Below are 17,146 nucleotides of genomic sequence, written 5' to 3'. Positions count from 1 at the left end.
TACCAGACCGGGCAAGGGCGGGCACTGTGCCCGCTGCGGGCTGCTCCTCCACCCCCAGGGCCTCCAGGCGGCCCCGAGGAGCCAGAACTCAGCCGAAACCTCCCTCGGCTGCCTGGCCCTCCCGCCGCCTCTCAGCACCACTCAGACAGGGTCAGCAGGTGCCCAGGGCCACACAGCAGCTCAGCGTCCACAGTGGCCTGTGTCTCCTGGGGGGTCGGAGGGGCTGGGTCCCAATCCCGTCCGTGCCTTCTGGCCCAGCCCACCCCTTGGGGCAACTCCCCTAGACAGCCCCCTTCTTGCATAAACCAGGTTTGGCAGACTCTGGGGGGTTCGGTGTGGCCTGAGTTCTGATCCTACCTGACCTCTCTTAGCCCTGTTTTCTCCTCCGGGACGTGGGGGAACATCACACCCAGGCTCCCTCAGGGCTGCAGGGAGGAATTCCCCAGGCCCCATCCACATAAAAAAAACCATATGAGGGGGCCGGGTGCGGTGGCTCATGCCTGTCATCCCCAGCACTTTGAGAGGCTGAGGTGGGCGGATCACTTGAAGCCAGGAGTTCGAGATCAGCCTGGCCAACATGGCGAAACCTCGTCTCTACTAAAAACACAAAACTTAGCGGGGCGTGGTGGCACACTATTATAATCCCAGCTACTTGGGAGGCTGAGGCAGAAGAATCGCTTGAACCCAAGAGGTGGAGGTTGCAGTGAGCCAAGATCACGCCACTGCACTCCAGCCTGGGCGACAAGAGCGAAACTTCAACTCAAAAAAAAAAAAAAGAACTGCAGAGGCCATCAAAAGACCCAGGCCCCCCTGAGAGATGGTGATGCAGAGGCCCTCAGGCGCCCATGGTCCTCCTGGATTCTTGGTCAAGGCGCAGAGGCCTTGCTGGGACTGTGGGGAGCCCAGCACCTGTGGGGAAGCCGGGCCACTGGGCCTAGCGCCATCTATGAGGGTGGGGAACACAGCTGAGGGGGTGGGGACTTCAGTTCCCCAGGCTGGGGCTCTGTCTTGACCTACCCGTTGGCTGCTTATGGAGCCCCTCTGAACCTCAGTCTCTTCTTCGAGTAAAAAGGTCCCCAGCTCTGAATCCAGCAGGGCTGCTCAGGATGGGGTGCTTTTTTTGTGCTGTTTTTTTTGAGACGGAGTCTCGCTCTTGTCGCCCAGGCTGAAGGGCAGTGGCACGATCTCGGCTCACGGCAACCTCCCCTGTTCAAGCAATTCTCCTGCCTCAGCTTCCTGAGTAGCTGGGATTACTGGCGTGAGCCACCACGCCCAGCTAATTTTGTATTTTTAGTAGAGACAGGGTTTTGCCACGTTAGCCAGGCTGGTCTTGAACTCCTGACCTCAGGTGATCCCCCACCCCCCACCTCAGCCTCCCAAAGTGCTGGGATTACAGGCGTGAGCCACGGTGCCCGGCCAGGATAGGGGTGTTTAAGGACAGATCTGGATAAAGGGCCCCCAAAGGACAGCGTGGCACCTAACGCTGCTGGGTGTGTGAAAGCTCAGGGTGCGAGGCCTCACGGCGCCTCCCACCACCCCCTTCACATCCTTTTCTCCCTGGCTTGTAGATAGGGAAACTGAGGTACAGAAAGCTTAAAATCGCGCCCCAGGAATGGCCCGGGGTTAGGCTGGAATTGGAACCTGAGTTCCCTCATCAATACTCTCCACCACACTCACCACCTCATTGGGGAAAACTGAGGCCCCAACAGGGGGAGGCTGGATCGCCCATGAGCTGGGGGCACCGTGGAGACATCCCACACCCAGGCTGAGGCTGGCCTCCCACTCAGGGCTCCGAAGGCCTATTTTATTTTATTTGAGACAGAGTCTCGCTCTGTCGCCCAGGCTGGAGCGCAGTGGTGCGATCTCAGCTCACTGCAGCCTCTGCCTCCCGGGTTCAAGCGATTCTCCTGCCTCAGCCTCCCGAGTAGCTGGGATTACAGGCATGCGCCACCACGTCCAGCTAATTTTTTGTATTTTTAGTAGAGACGGGGTTTCAGTATGTTGGCCAGGATGGTCTCGATCTCTTGACCTTGTGATCCGCCCACCTCGGCCCCCCAAAGTACTAGGATTGCAGGCGTGAGCCACCGTGCCCCGCCACGAAGGCTTATTTTACAGATGGGGAAATTGAGGCAGCGACTTCTCCAAGACCACAGTGTGAGACAGAGTGGAGCTGGTGGGGGGGCACCTTCCCGTGAGCGTGACGCTGGTCTCTACAGGCACCTCCTCCCCAGGCCTCCTGTGTACTTCCCAGGGGCCGGCTTCTCTGCAGAGCTTGTGGGTGTCCAGGGGACCCTCTGTCATCACCCAGGGGCTGTAAGCCCAGCAAAGGGAGGAACAAAGGACAGGAGGGGGCGGCTGCAGAACCCAAGGGCCCCCCAGGAAGCCAGGCCTGCCCCCCACAGCAGCCCCTTACCGCCAGGCCTTACCTGCACAGTGGGGATTCCAGTGCCTCCCACCACCCCACGGCGCCCAAGGTGAGCCCAGCAGGTGTGAGCGGGTGCAGGCGGGTGAAGCCAGCTCACCGGAACCCTGCTCAGCCTCCCTTTAATGGCTCAAAGGCCGGCAGGCCCCACCCCCTGGCCTGGCCACGCCTTCCTCGCCAGGTTGAAAGGCAAGAACTCCAGGAACTGGGGCTGTTCACGCTGTTTATTTGCTTCTCTGGGAAAATCAAGAACATCGGGGGCCTCGTCACACACCAAAAGCAGAGGGGGCAGCAAGGGCACTTCAGCGAAGGCTCGCGGCTCGAGGGACTCGGGCAGACTCGAGGGAGGAGGAGGGGGTTCCACGGCTGACGCCCAGGTCACCCCTGAGAGGGCCTCTCCTCCCAGCCACCCAGGGGCAGAGCGGAGGCAGGGACCCAGGCTCCCATCCGAGGTGGCCCCTGTACCTGCCCTGCTGAGGCTGCAGGTGGTGACTGGACCAGGAGGTGGCCTGAGCACTGGGCACCAGGCTGGAGGTCCCTAGGGCAGGGACCAAGTTGGGGCCTGGTTGTCCAGAGCCAACGCGTGAGAAGGTGTCTGTGAGAATGTGCACGAATGTGCCTCTGGGGACGAGTGTAGCTGCCCCCAGGAGGCAAGCCCCTTGCCACTTCCAGTGAGGGGGGGCTGGGGGCAGGCTCACATTGGTCTGGGTGGCAAATGAGGGTCTCCTGCTCCAACCCAAGAGGCTTCCGTCCCAGGCTGTGTCCCTCCCTCCACTGCCCGGACAGGCTCCAAGCCCAGTAGAGCTGGCAGGTGGGGCCTGATCTCTGGGGTATGGTTGGGAAGACCCAGGACCCTGGTCCAAGCAGGTTGGAGAAGAGGCCGGGGCGGCCCCTGGGGTCCCCAAATTAGCACCAGGAGGAAGGAGGGCCCAGTGGGGGCGGGAGCTCGGGACAAGGAGTGGTTCACTTGGTCCCTGCCCCGTGCAGGGGGCAGGTCAATGACCCCTGGCTCACCCCATCTAGAAGACAGCCCAGGGGTTACCGGCCCCTCCCGGGTGGGGGCATGTCCCTGGGGTTCCCCCTCCCCCAGACTCCACTGTCCACTGGTTGGGCCCATACAGGGCATGGGGGGACAGCAGAGGGGCCCATCCTCCACCCAAGACCTTGAGCCCCCAAAGAGGCACGGCCTCACCCCAACTGCCTGAGATTGGGGGGCCAGCGCCTTGGCCAAGGAACCCCATGGAGCCCCACTTCCAGGGCCTGAGTAGGCCCCAGTACCCGCCCCTGGTTCCCGGGGCCCTCTCTGGTGGGGTGTCCCCTCAGAGAAAGGCACAGGCGGGAGGCCCAGAGGGTGGCAGGCTGGCCTGGGCCACGTGGAGGCCACAGGTCCCACCCGCCAGGACCCCGGTGGGCGCGAGCCGCGTCTGTGAAGCTGCCGTGACATGGGGGGTCCTCGTCTCGGGAAAAGCGGGCCTGTCCTGTCTCTCTCCTACCAGGCACAAGTGCACGGCTCTGGTTTGGGGGGAGTGTTGGGGCGTGGTGACGGGTGGGGGCCCCTGTCCCTCTTTCCAGCGAAAGAAAACTCGGAAGGAACATGTAACAACACGCCAAGTCCTGGAGCCGTGAGGCTGTGGGTGGAGGGTGGGCAGGCGCCGGGAGGGGCCGGGCTGGTGGGTGTCTGTGGTGTGGGGTGGGGGCCGGGGTCTCGGGGGCCGGCTCACATGATCGAGCAGCATTTACAACGCTGCTTCTTCATGTCGAGGTCCTGGGGGTCGCTGGTGGTGGCCTCGGGCCCCGCCTGATTCTCTTCCCTGGAGGCAGCCTCCGTGGGAGGCTGGGCGGCACTGCCGTTGGGTGGTGCAGGTTCCTTGGGCTCAGCCGCGTCTTCGATGACCACCAGCTCGGCCGTGATGGTGTCTTGAAGGCCCAGCACCTTCTTGGTCTCGGCCTCATCCTCCACGTTCTGGTAACCCATGAAGATCATCGTGACCGGCGGCTCCTGGCCGGGCTGGATCCCCGGCGGGCCGGACGTGGCCTCGCCTGGTTGTGCCTGCATACCGGTGATCTCCCGCCGGGAGGGCGTGATCCGAGCTGCCTCCTCCACGGCCCCCCGGGTCTCTGCCGCCCCGGCCGTGGACCCTGCCTCGCTCAGCGTGACCTCGTCCGCTTTGTGGATGAGTTCGTCCACCTCAGAGGAGCTGAGGGGCTGGATCCCGTTCTCGGCGGTGCCGTCCACAGCATGGACCACTGTATAAGGAGAGACAGAGAATGACGCAGCTCCAGGCAGGAGGGACAGAGACAGTAACATGGCTCGAGGCAGGAGGGAGACCGGGGCAAGGCTCGTATCCTCCTCCAGGCTAAAGAGGAAATCACGAACTAGATTACACCGTCAGAACTGACAGACAATTAAAGCCCCCGTTGGCATCTGTGGATGCAGCCAAAGAGGTACAAGGAGGACAAAAATTGTTTTTTTTTGAGACGGAGTCTCGCTCTGTCACCCAGGCTGGAGTGCAGTGGCGCGATCTCAGCTCACTGCAAGCTCCACCTCCCTGTTTCAAGTGATTCTCCTGCCTCAGCCTCCCTAGTAGCTGGGATTACAGGTGTCTGCCACCACGCCTGGCTAATTTTATATTTTTAGTACAGAGGAGGTTTCTCCATGTTGGCCAGGCCGGTCTCAAACTCCCGACCTCAGGTGATCCGCCCATCTCGGCCTCCCAAAGTGCTGGGATTACAGGTGTAAGCCACCGTGCCCAGCCAACAATGAGGAAAATTTATAAGCACAAAAGCATTTATTAGGAACCAAGAAAGAGTGGAAAGGAATGAATTGGGATTTTTGTGTGTGTGTGTGTGAGATGGAGTTGCCCAGGCTGGAGTGCAGTGGTGCCACCTCGGCTCACTGCAACCTCTGCCTCCCTAGTTCAAGCAATTCTCCTGCCTCAGCCTCCTGAGTAGCTGGGATTACAGGCATGCGCCAACATGCTTGGCTAATTTTTTGTATTTTTAATAGAGACGGGGTTTCACTATATTGGCCAGGCTGGTCTCAAACTCCTGACCTCAAGTGATCTGCCCACCTCAGCCTCCCAAAATGCTGGGATGACAGGTGTGAGCCACCGCACCTGGCCTGTAATTCCATATTCTTTAGCCAACTAGCTCCCACGCGATCACCCTGAAAAGTAGGGATTCTTTTCCGTTGTAAAGATAGCAAAAATGAAAGTTCAAAGAAGGGACACAACTGGGCCAAGGTCACAGAGCGACACCCCTGCTCCTTCCTGGAATCAGGGCCTGTTTCTCTTCTACAAGACAGGACCACCCACCCTGAGGAACGGGAGGTCACACATCACAGGGATTTTTTTTCTTTCTTTTTTTTTTTTGAGACAGAGTCTCGCTCTGTCACCCAGGCTGGAGTGCAGTGGAGTGATCTCCGCTCACTGCAAGCTCCGCCTCCCAGGTTCACGCCATTCTCCTGCCTCAGCCTCCCGAGTAGCTGGGACTACAGGCAGCCACCACCACGCCCAGCTAATTTTTTGTATTTTTAGTAGAGATGGGGTTTCACTGTGGTCTCGATCTCCTGACCTCGTGATCCACCCACCTTGGCCTCCCAAAGTGCTGGGATTACAGGCGTGAGCCACCGCGCCCGGCCTTTTTTTTTCTTTTTGAGATGGAGTTTCGCTCTTGTTACCCAGGCTGGAGTGCAATGGCGCAATCTCAGTTCACTGCAACCTCCACCTTCCAGGTTCAAGCAATTATCCTGCCTCAGTCTCTAGAGTAGCTGGGATTACAGGCACCTGCCACCACACCAGGCTGATTTTTGTGTTTAGTAGAGATGAGGTTTCACCACGTTGGCCAGGCTGGTCTCGAACTCCAGACCTCAGGTGATCCACCCACCTTGGCCTCCCAAAGTGCTGGGATTACAGGCGTGAGCCACCATGCCCAGCCAATGTTATTCAGTTTCAAGTGTAAATAGTTTTTAATTCCCAGTTTGATTGATTGCCATGGGAAGCCACAATTTATTTAGAAGGGTGTTTTTAAATTTCAGGGAGGAGAGGAACACAGAGCAGAAGATACAAACTCTGTAACCGTCCTAAAACCTCCTTGGCAGGCTGGGCACGGTGGTCACTTTCTGACAATGTTCTGTGTTTGAAAAGAATGTGTATTCTCCACTGGGTAGCATTTTATATATGTAATCAATGTTGCTAAATGTGTTTCTCAAGTCTTTCCAAATTTCCTTATCTGTGTCTCTCTGAGTTGACATTTCTTGAGCTGTGTTGGACTCTCCAAGGACTGGATTGCAGCACCCCACGACTCCCTGCTATGATCTGACGCCAGCCCTAGCTCACAGTCCTGCAAATTCCTTCTAGAAACACGGCTGCTTGGGCCACGCTGCGAGTTGGGAGGGACGCAAGGGGGGGCCCCAGGACTCGCCTCCTCTCGGCCAAGGGTCAGGGCTCCTGTTCCTGGCTACAGGCCAGAAGGAAGGCATTCTCCACTTTCAGTTTCAAAGCCCCCAGGGAGTGGAGTCCATGCTTCAAGGCCTCTCTGTGACTTTGGGCTGGAGGCCCAGAGGGTAGGGTGTGTCTGGATCAGGCGGAACTGAATTCAGTGTCTCCCACTGGCCGCTGCCCCAAGACAGGAATCCGAGCCCTCAGCCGCCATGGAAACCAATCACCTGCCCATTGCTAAGCAACCAGTGTCCAGCCTGGCAGGTCTGGAATCCCCAGGGACCAGGTAAGGCTGAGGAGGGTGAAGTGATGGGGGTGAGGACCTCATCTGAAGACGAAGCACGGGGACTTCCCAGGGCCACACAGCTGGGGAGAGCTGGAGCTGAGATGCCACCAGTGCCACACCCCAAAGCCACTCCAGAGCTGGGCTGCGGGGACCCCTCTGACAGCATCTGGGGCACCGCAGAGGCCAAGCTGCCTCTGAGAACGGAAGGCTTTGGGAATCCAAACCACAGGGAGGACCCAGGTCACGCCACCAGGACAGCCACGAGAATGGGCTACAAGCGCTGGTGAGGACGTGGAGAAAACTGGGCCCTCACCCACGACCTGTGGGAACGGGACGGTGCAGCCACCGTGAAAAATGTCAGTTCCTCACTGAGCTCCACACAAGTCACCCCAGGACCCAGTAGTTCACTCCTAGGTGTACGCCCAAAGGCCTCGAAAGCAGGGGTGTGAACAAATACTTGCACACAAATTCCCCAGCATGCTACTCACAGTAGCCAAAGGGTAGAAACAGCCCAAATGTCTACAGATGGAAGAAGGAATACACCCAACATGGCCCACCCAACCCATGGAATAGTATTCAGCCATGAAAAGGAGTCAGGCTCCGACCCAGGCCACACGGCTGATGTACCTTGGGGATGTCATGCCCAGTGAGAGATGCCAGACAGAAGGCTACGTGCAGTATGTGACCCCATTTCTTTTTTTTTTTTTTTTTTTTTTGAGACAGAGTTTCACTCTTGTTGCCCAGGCTGGAGAGCAGTGGCACGATCTGGGCTAACTGCAACCTCCGCCTCCCGGGTTCAAGTGATTCTCCTGCTTCAGCCTCCCAAGTATCTGGGATTACAGGAGTCCGCCACCACGTCCGGCTAATTTTTTTTTTTTTTTTTTTAGCAGAAACGGGGGTTTCTCCATGTTGGCCAGGCTGGTCTTGAACTCCTGACCTCAGGTGATCTGCCCACCTCGGCCTCCCAAAGTGCCGGGATTACAGGTGTGAGCCACTGTATCCGGCCGTGTGATCTCATTTCTATGAAATGTCCAACACAGGCCAATCCAGAGAGACAGGAGGGGATGCATGTGTGCCAGAGCTGGGGAGGGGAGGGGAGGGGACGGGGGTGACAGCTGACTGGGGAGGGGATGGGGGGGATGGGGCTTCTCTCCTCTTTCTTGTTTTTGAGACAGGGTCTTGGTCGGTCGCCCAGGCTGGAGTGCAGGGGTGCCATCACAGCTCATTGCAGTCTCAGTGTCCTGGGCACAGGTGAGCCTCCCATTAAGGTGGAATTTTATGGTCTGCGAATTATATCTCATAAAAGAGAGGCCGGGTGTGGTGACTCATGGCTGTGGTCTCAGCATTTTGGGAGGCCGAGGCAGGAGGATTGCTTGAGCCCAGGAGCTGGAGGCTGTAGTGAGCTGTGATGGCGTCGCTCCACTGCAGCCCGGGCGACAGAGTGAAACTCTTTCTCCAGAAAGTAAATAAATAAAAAGAAAAAGAGAGAGAGAAAGAGAGAGACTGGGGCTTTAGTGTGGAGCTTCCCTCCTCCTGGGATCCCTGGCATCTCCCACAGCCTGTTTGCCTCTTGACCACTAGGAGGAGCCCTTAAAACCAAATTAGACCTCAGCACCGTCAGGACCCAACACACCCAAGGCTTCCCAAAGCCCTCAGGACACCGCCCTGCCTGTCCCCCTGCCTCCAGGCAAAGCACCCTTCTCCTCCCTTCGTAAGCCCAGCTCAACTCCCTGACCAACCTGGTTCCCCTCACCCCCCGCAGCCGGGCTCCCCTCACCCCTGCAGCCAGGCTCCCCTCACCCCCTGCAGCCTGGCTCCCCTCACCCCTGCAGCCCAGCTCCCCCTCACCCTGCAGACTGGCTCCTCTCATCCCCTGCAGCTGGGTTCCCCTCACTCCTGCAGCTGGGTTCCCCCTTACTCTTGCAGCCTGTCTCCCCTCACTGCTGCAGCCCGTCTCCCCTCACTCCTGCAGCTGGGTTCCCCCTCACTCCTGCAGCCTGTCTCCCCTCACTCCTGAAGCCTGGCTCCCCCTCACCCCTGCAGCCTGTCTCCCCTCACTCCTGAAGCCTGGCTCCCCCTCACCCCTGCAGCCCAGTTCCCTTCACTCCTGCAGCCTGGCTCCCCTCACCCCTGCAGCCGGGTTCCCCTCACTCCTGCAGCCCGTCTCCCCTCACTCCTGCAGCCTGTCTCCGCTCACTCCTGCAGCCCAGCTCCCCCTCACCCTGCAGACTGGCTCCTCTCATCCCCTGCAGCTGGGTTCCCCTCACTCCTGAAGCCTGGCTCCCCCTCACCCCACAGACTGGCTCCTCTCATCCCCTGCAGCCCGGCTCCCCTCACCCCTGCAGCCCAGTTCCCTTCACTCCTGCAGCCTGGCTCCCCTCACCCCTGCAGCCGGGTTCCCCACACTCCTGCAGCCCGTCTCCCCTCACTCCTGAAGCCTGGCTCCCCCTCACCCCGCAGACTTGCTCCTCTCATCCCCTGGGGCTCCTCTCACCCCTGCAGCCCACCTCCCCTCACTCCTGCAGCCCAGCTCCCCTTGACCTTCCAGCCCAGCAAACTCCATCCTACCTCAGGGCCTTTGCAGGGGCTGCAGCTCTGCCAGGTGTGGTTCACATGCACTGCGTGCCTCTGATGAGCCCCTGCTTGCCTCCTCTGGGAAGCCTCCCCCAGCCCCATCCTCGCCCTGTGAGACCTTCTCACAGCCCCCTGGATGTGCATTTTCTGTAGCTTCTGTCACGCTAGCAATTCTTTTATTATTATTATTTTTTATTGTTAAGAGACAGGGTCTCACTCTGTTGCCCAGGTTGGAGTGCAGTGCTGTGATCACGGCTCACTACAGCCTCAACCTCCTGGGCCCAAGTGATCCTCCCATCTCAGCCTCCCAAGTAGCTGGGACCACAGGCACGCACCACCATGCCAGGGTAATTTTTTTTTTTTTTTTTTTGGTAGAGACGGGGCCTTGCTATGCTGCCAGGCTGGTCTCAAACTTCTGGGCTCAAGTGATCCTCCTGCCTCGGCCTCCCAAAGTGCTGGGACTAAAGGCGTGAGCCCCTGTGCTAGCAGTAATTACTTAAATGAATTATTTAGGAGCTCCAGATGGAAGGGCCCGGTTTGCCACCCGGCGAGGACAGAAGCTGAATCTACCTCCGGATTTCCCTCCAGAGCCCGGCTGGGTACCTGGTGCCCGGCTCAGCTTTCAGGCAGCTTTCTGGAGTGGATGAATGATTGGGCAGTGGGCCCAGGGCTGAACGACCTCTGAGCCCAGCCGTGGGCCGCAGGGGGTGAGGCCCTGGCCTGAACATCGTCATCTGCTTCACATCGAATTGGGGTCCTGACTCCGGGGCAGACGCCGGACCCACACACTGGGAGCACACGTGTTCAGGGCTCCGGCCCGGGAGGTGGGAGGGCAGGGGCCGGGGGTGTTCGTACCTTTGGTCTCGTCCTCGTAGACTTTGATGCCCTGAGGGAGCGGCTGCCGAGGGAGCAGCCTGGTGCTCGACAGCACCCTGGTCTCCCCTGTCACCTTGTCCTTCTCCACAGTGATCTCAACTGAGAACATGGCTGGCACGAGAGTCACGGGGTTACACCACGGCCTGCCCGCCCCCGCACCCCCCGCCGGGCTGCGGCCAAGCCAGGGACGGGGGAGCCAGCAGCGCAGAGCCAAGCAGCGATGGGGCAGGCGGAGCCGGGGATGCCTGGGCACCTTCTCGACGCGGCCCTCCCCAGCTCTACATCCCTCCATAGCTCCCCAGTGCCCGGGGACGACCAGTCTGAACACCTCTCCTTGGCATTCGAGGCCCATCCTGCTGTCTGCCCAGATGGTCCTCGTTCCTGTACTCTGCACTGTGTCCTCTGTCTGGCCACCAAACTCTTGTCTGTCAAGCTCAGGTTCCAGCCCGGCCCATCTGGAAAGCCTTCATTGTTCCCAGATCTTTTTAATTTTTTTGAGATGGAGCCGCCTCGTTCTGTCGCCCAGGCTGGAGCGCAGCGGTGTGATCTGGGCTCACCTCCTGGTTCTAGCGATTCTCCTGCCTCGGCCTCCCAAGTAGCTGGGATTACAGGCATGTGCCACCACCACGCCTGGCTAATTTTTGTGTTTTTAGTAGAGACGGGGTTTCTCTGTGTTGGTCAGGCTGGTCTCAAACTCCTGACCTCAGGTGATCCACCTGCCTTGGCCTCCCAAAGTGCTGGGATTACAGGCGTGAGCCACCGCGCCTGGCCTATTATTTAAATAGATACAGGGTCTCCCTCTGTTGGCCAGGCTGGAGTGCAGTGGCACGATCACAGCTCACTGCAGTCATGACCTTCCTGGCTCAAGCCATTCTCCCACCTCAGCCTCCCAAGTAGCTGGGACCGCAGGTGTGTGCCACCACACCCGGCTAATTTATTTATCTTTTTTGGAAATGGGGGTCTATGTTGCCCAGGCTGGTCTCAAACTCCTGGGCTCAAGCAATCCTCCCACCTCGGCCTCCCAAAGCACTGGGATTATAAACGTGAGCCCTCGAGCCCCACCATTCCTGGTTTCTCAGAGGAGCCGGTGAGTCCCAGGGAGACCCTGCCTTGCCCGGGGTCACGGCCGAGACGGGGGCTCAGTCTGCAGACCCACAATCCCCAGCCCGACCTCTGCCCCGCCCCGACCATCCAAGCTCCCAGGACTCGACGCCTCCTTCCAGCCGACGGTTGGACATGCCGTCATCTATTTAGACTCAGAATGAAGGAACCCTCCTGAGATAGTCGAACTTGCTACTCATCAGGGCCCTAACTCCAAGCCAGCACCTTGCCTTGCTCTGTAAAAATCATTCCTACAGAAACCACACAGAGCCTGCATCCTAACAGCGACTGGCGGCCGCCTGCCACCCCCAGGCCTGCTCGAAGATGCCGAGCACCGGGGGTCATCAGGCCCCTCCCGGAGGCCCCGCCCCGCAGTGGGAGCTGAACAGGGCTGCCAGGACTGGCCTGACCAGGTGCACCCCAGGTGCGGCCCGGCCTCAGGGCCTTTGCACAGGCTGTTCCCAATGCCTGGCACACCCTTCCCCCAGATAGCTGCATGTCCTGCTCCTTCACCACTTCTGAGGGACCATCGGTCCCCACTGTGGGCAGCCCTGCCATCGCCTGGCCCCTCGGCCCCCACAGCCACCTCGTTTCCCTCCTCCCACCCAACCTCGACGCTCAGGCCCGGCTACGGCCCTGGACTCTGCTCTGCACCGGGGACCTCGCCCAGGCACTGGGCTCTAACCTCCCGCACACCCATCCCCACCTGGACCTTGACCTGGACTCAGCCCCTATCCACAGGAGCCCCACTCTCACACATCCATAACACTACTCTCGATCTGCCCCCTGCACCTGCCCCCACCCTGGCTCTTCCCACCCGTTGGGAGCAGCTCAGTCCTCCCTCTTATTTTTTTGAGACAAAGTTTTGCTCTTGTCACCCAGGCTGGAGTGCAGTGGCGCGATCTCGGTTCACTGTGGTCTCTGCCTCCCAGGTTCAACCGATTCTCCTGCCTCAGCCTCCCGAGTAGCTGAGATTACAGGCGCCCGCCACCATGTCCAGCTAATTTTTGTATTTTTAGTAGAGACGGGGTTTCACCGTGTTTGCCAGGATGGTCTCGATCTCCTGACCTCGTGATCTGCCCACCTCGGCCTCCCAAAGTGCTGGGATTACAGGGGTGAACCACGGTGCCCGGCTAATTTTTGTATTTTTAGTAGAGACGGGGTTTCACCGTGTTAGCCAGGATGGACTTCAACTCCTGACCTCAAATGATCTGCCTGCCTTGGCCTCCAAAGGTGCTGGGATTACAGGGGTGAGCCACCGTGCCCGGCCAGTCCTCCCTGACGCCACGTTTCTCCTCAAACCCTGAGAGCTCCACCTTCAGAACACAAGGAACCGCCCACTGCTCGCCCCTCCACGGCCCACCCTAGCCTCCTCCCACAGCAGCCCTGTCCCCTCCACCTGGCACCGTCCGTGGTCTGTTCTCCCTGCAGTCACCAGAGGGCGTGGGTGAGCACGGAGTCGGGCGGTCCCGGCTTTGCCTGCAGCCCTCATGGTTCCCGCCTCCCTCCAGGGAAAAGCCCACGTCCCCTCCCGCCCCTGCCACAGGGCCCTCAACAATCTCTCCATCATCTCCCCTCCGCCCTCTCCCCCTCCTCACGCTGCTCCAGCCACACAGACCTCCTGGCTGTTCCTCTAACACGCCAGACGCAGTCCTGCCCCGGGGCCTTTGCACTGGCCGTGCCCCCTGCCTGGAACACCTTTCCCCAGATAGCTGCGTGCCTGGGACACCTTCCTCCAGACAGCTGCGTGCCTTGCTCCCTCAGCACCTCTGGGTCTTTGCTCAGACGTCACCTCTTACGTTGAACGCTCCCCTCCCCTGAGCCCTCTGGTTCAAATTCCCCTTCCTCCAGCTCAACGTCCTTGGCCTCACTTTTCTACCGTAGCAGAGGCCATGGCCCTCATTAGAATACCCTCTCCCCCAATGCCTGGCACACAGCAGGCGCTTGAAAGGCATTTCGGGTGAAGGGACGACTGTTTTTCAACCCTATATCCCTGCACAGCCTCAGCCCTCCACCCCAGACAGCTAGTCCAGAGCTGCCCATGCTGTTGAGCAGGTTGCGCACTGCACAGTCAGTGGCCACGGGGATCAGCAGGGGACCTGGGCCTCGGTGTCTGCCAGGGCTGGTCTCACTGGCACACAGGCCCACAGGCACCACCTGCTCTGACAAATGCCTCTGTCTCTGTCTGCCGCATCCTGGGGCAACCTCCACCCTGGACCGTGCTGGAGACCTGGGTCTGCGGGTGGCTCTCCTTCCAGCCCTGTCCCGTCCTGGCCAGCCACCCCAGAGTCCTTCTTCACCTCCCTGCCTTGCTGCCTTTTCTGAGACAGAATCTTGCTCGTCGCCCAGGCTGGAGTGCAGCGGCATGATCTCGGCTCACTACAAACTCCGCCTACCAGGTTCAAGCGATTCTCCTGCCCCAGCATCCCGAGCAGCTGGGATTACAGGCGTGCACCACCATGCCTGGCTAATTTTTGTATTTTAGTAGAGATGGGGTTTCACCATGTTGGCCAGGCTGGTTTCGAACTCCTGACCTCAGGCGATCCACCCGCCTTGGCCTCCCAAAGTGCTGGGGTGGGTTACAGATGTGAGCCACCGCACCCGGCCCTCTGCCTTGCTTCTGTGCTGTTCCAGCTCACTCCCACGGCAGTGGTTTTGCCGACTGCGATGATTTCTCATTATTGGGCTCCTGTCCTGTGCGGGGCCCCAGGATGGAGTACCGAGGTCCCACCCGTCTGGCAGGTGGAGAAATTCAAGGCACCGGTGCCACGCAGCAGACCAGGGGTTCGAGCCTGTCTTGAGCACCGTGTGGCACTCAGCGTCAACCCCGACCTTCCCCTGCTTCTTGGAAGCGCAGCAGTGCTGGGGACCTGGCTTGGTTGCCTCCAGGGACGGGGCGCCCACTTTCTCCCAGGGCAGCCAGTCCTACTGCCCGAGGACCGGAGCAGGTAAGATTTGCAGCGAGCGTGTTCAGGCGTGAGCACCACCCCCTGCAGGCCCCAGGAGGGTGCTGTGAGGTTAGGGTGGAATGAAAGCCGTGAGGTCGCGTCGGTTAGAGCCGCCATGCGTGGGGCCCGTCTTCTCAGGGAAGCGTGGGCTGGCGTGGGACCAAGGCAACAAAGCAGAGGGGGCCCCCACCCCAGGCTCAGAGCCTTGGCCTCGGTCCAGCCGCCACCCCCATAACCACAGCCCCGTCAGACGCTGCGGAGAGCAGGTCGGTGTCGCCCCCACCCCACCCGGCCCCCTGGACCGAGACTTGGTCCCTGACGGCGGCTGGATCTGGGGCGCAGAGCCTGGGGGCCAACCCACCTGCCTTCATCATGGGGGAGCCGTCAACCGTCCTCACGGGCGTGTTGGAGACTCGCTTGTCTGCACAGGAGGCGGAAGTGGAGAGAGAGATGGGGGTCAGAGGAGAGGTCACACGGATCCCCCAGACAGCCCAACGCCCCTTCACACAAGTGCATCCGGACGCCCACATGCACCTAGGCCTTTGACACCCAGACCCCACCCAGACACAGGAACCTGGGCCCCCAGACACCCAGACAAGCACCTGGGGCCTCAGACACACAGATCCCACCCAGACACCCGGACACAGGCACCTGGGCCCCCAGACACACAGACACGGGCACCTGGGCCCCCAGACACAGGCCCCCAGACACACAGACACAGGCACCCGGGCCCCCAGACACAGGCCCCCAGACACAAAGACACAGGCACCTGGGCCCCCAGACACACAGACACGGGCACCTGGGCCCCCAGACACAGGCCCCCAGACACAAAGACACAGGCACCTGGGCCCCCAGACACACAGATCCGGCACAGACAAAGGCACCTGGACCCCCCGAGACCCCTAGAAAATCCCACAGGCAGCCTCACAGTTCATTCCTCATCCTCAGCCCAGTGATTTTCACAAAATCCCTGAGAGGCCTGTCTGGATTTTTTTTAATGATTAATTTTTAATTCTACAGTAAGACAAGGAGACACTCTCCTTATGAATAATTAACACACAACAAACCAGGCCAGAAGCACTTCAGACGCCAGCGTCAATCCCGGCTGGTGGCTGTCCCGCTATCGATACAGAAGCGGACACGTTCCATGAAATGCATTTTACAGACAGTGTCCTGCTCTGTCGCCCAGGCTGGGGTGCAGTGGTGTGATCACAGCTCAACCTCCTGGGCTCAAGCGATCTTCCCAAATCAGCCTCCCGAGCAGCTGAGACTACAGGCGCGCAGCACACCCGGCTAACTTTTTTTGTATTTTTAGTAGAGATGGGGTTTCACTATGTTGGCCAGGCTGGTCTCAAACACCTGACCTCAAGGGATCCACCTGTCTCAGCCTCCCAGAGCGCTTTGGTTACAGGCCTGAGCCACTGAGCCTGGCCAGCGGCTAATGTTTCTATGTTTGGCAGAGACACGGTCTCCCTGTGTTGCCCAGGATGCTCTTGAACTCCTGGGCTCAAGCGATCCTCCTGCCTCAGCCTCCCAAAGTGCTGGGATTACAGGCATAAGCCACTATGCCCGGCTAATTGTCTTTGCATTTTTTCAGTAGACACCGAGTTTCGCCATGTTGGTCAGGCTGGTCTCGAACTCCTGACCTCAGGTGATCTGCCCGCCTCGGCCTCCCAAAGTGCTGGGATCACAGGCGTGAGGCACGGAGCAACTTAAGTTTGCAGCTTCACTCCCCACCCTGCCATCCCCTCTCTGGCCACCAGAGTGCGCCGAGGCCCCACGAGTTCCTTCCAGAAGCCCTACCTTTGGGCGTGCCCACCGGGGTCTGCAAGAAAGAAGAGAGAAGGGTCAGGGGCGTCAGCATCCCCGGGAAGAGGAAGGGGAGCCACGGGGTCAGGAGCCTGGGGAGGGCCCGATACAGTGGGTGACGTCATACACACGCGCTTCTCATCCTATTCTCTTGGGACTCTGGGCAGAAACACAGAGGTCATCTTTCTTTTTTCTTTTTTTTGGGACGGAGTTTCACTCTTGTCGCCCAGGCTGGAGTGCAATGGGGCGATCTCGGCTCGCTGCAGCCTCCGCCTCCCAGGTTCAAGCAATTCTCGTGCCTCAGCCTCCCCAGTAGCTGGGATTACAGGCCTGCGTCATTGCACCTGGCTAATTTTGTATTTTTAGTAGAGATGGGGTTTCTCCATGTTGGCCAGGCTGGTTTCGATCCCCTGACCTCAGGTGATCCGCCCACCTCGGCCTCCCAAAGTGCCAGGATTACAGGCGTGAGCCACCGCGCCCAGTCCATCTCATTTCTTCCCTCCCTCCCCACATGACCCTGCATCAGCGGCTCCCGCTGGCTGAATCCAGCCAGCTCCTCTGTGCCCCCTCCAGTCTTGTCCAGTCCTGCTCTCGAGCGATCCTCCTGCCTTGGCCTCCTGGGAGCCACTGCGCGAGGCCCAGGGTCTAGTGTCTCCTGTCTGAGCCCGTTCTGCCCTGCATGGTCAGACCC

The 17,146-nt window shown here is 59.7% G+C and overlaps 2 protein-coding genes across 7 annotated transcripts in view; both read right to left on the bottom strand.

Moving 5' to 3' along the window:
* The window catches only part of AZU1 (azurocidin 1), a 99,694-nt gene that overhangs the window by 80,410 nt on the left and 2,138 nt on the right, over nucleotides 1-17,146 (bottom strand). The window lies entirely within an intron of this gene.
* Nucleotides 2,629-17,146, bottom strand: part of PALM (paralemmin) — a 39,208-nt gene continuing 24,690 nt past the window's right edge. For 4 of the 6 annotated variants that reach the window (XM_055250074.2, XM_063620003.1, XM_055250075.2 and 1 more), the window contains exons 6-9: nucleotides 16,450-16,471; nucleotides 15,008-15,067; nucleotides 10,577-10,708; nucleotides 2,629-4,669 (exon numbers count right to left, since the gene is read on the bottom strand). In XM_055250074.2, the coding sequence (XP_055106049.1) occupies nucleotides 4,140-4,669; nucleotides 10,577-10,708; nucleotides 15,008-15,067; nucleotides 16,450-16,471 (744 nt within the window). In that variant the 3' untranslated portion in view covers nucleotides 2,629-4,139. The remainder of the gene's footprint in view (nucleotides 4,670-10,576; nucleotides 10,709-15,007; nucleotides 15,068-16,449; nucleotides 16,472-17,146) is intronic. The other 2 variants (XM_055250079.2, XM_055250076.2) reach the window with 1 other exon arrangement.

This window comes from Symphalangus syndactylus, chromosome 17 (assembly GCF_028878055.3).
Source record: "Symphalangus syndactylus isolate Jambi chromosome 17, NHGRI_mSymSyn1-v2.1_pri, whole genome shotgun sequence".
Taxonomy (NCBI): Eukaryota; Metazoa; Chordata; class Mammalia; order Primates; family Hylobatidae; genus Symphalangus; species Symphalangus syndactylus.
Note: the sequence above shows the minus strand (reverse complement) of the source record. Positions and strands in the feature narration are given on the sequence as shown.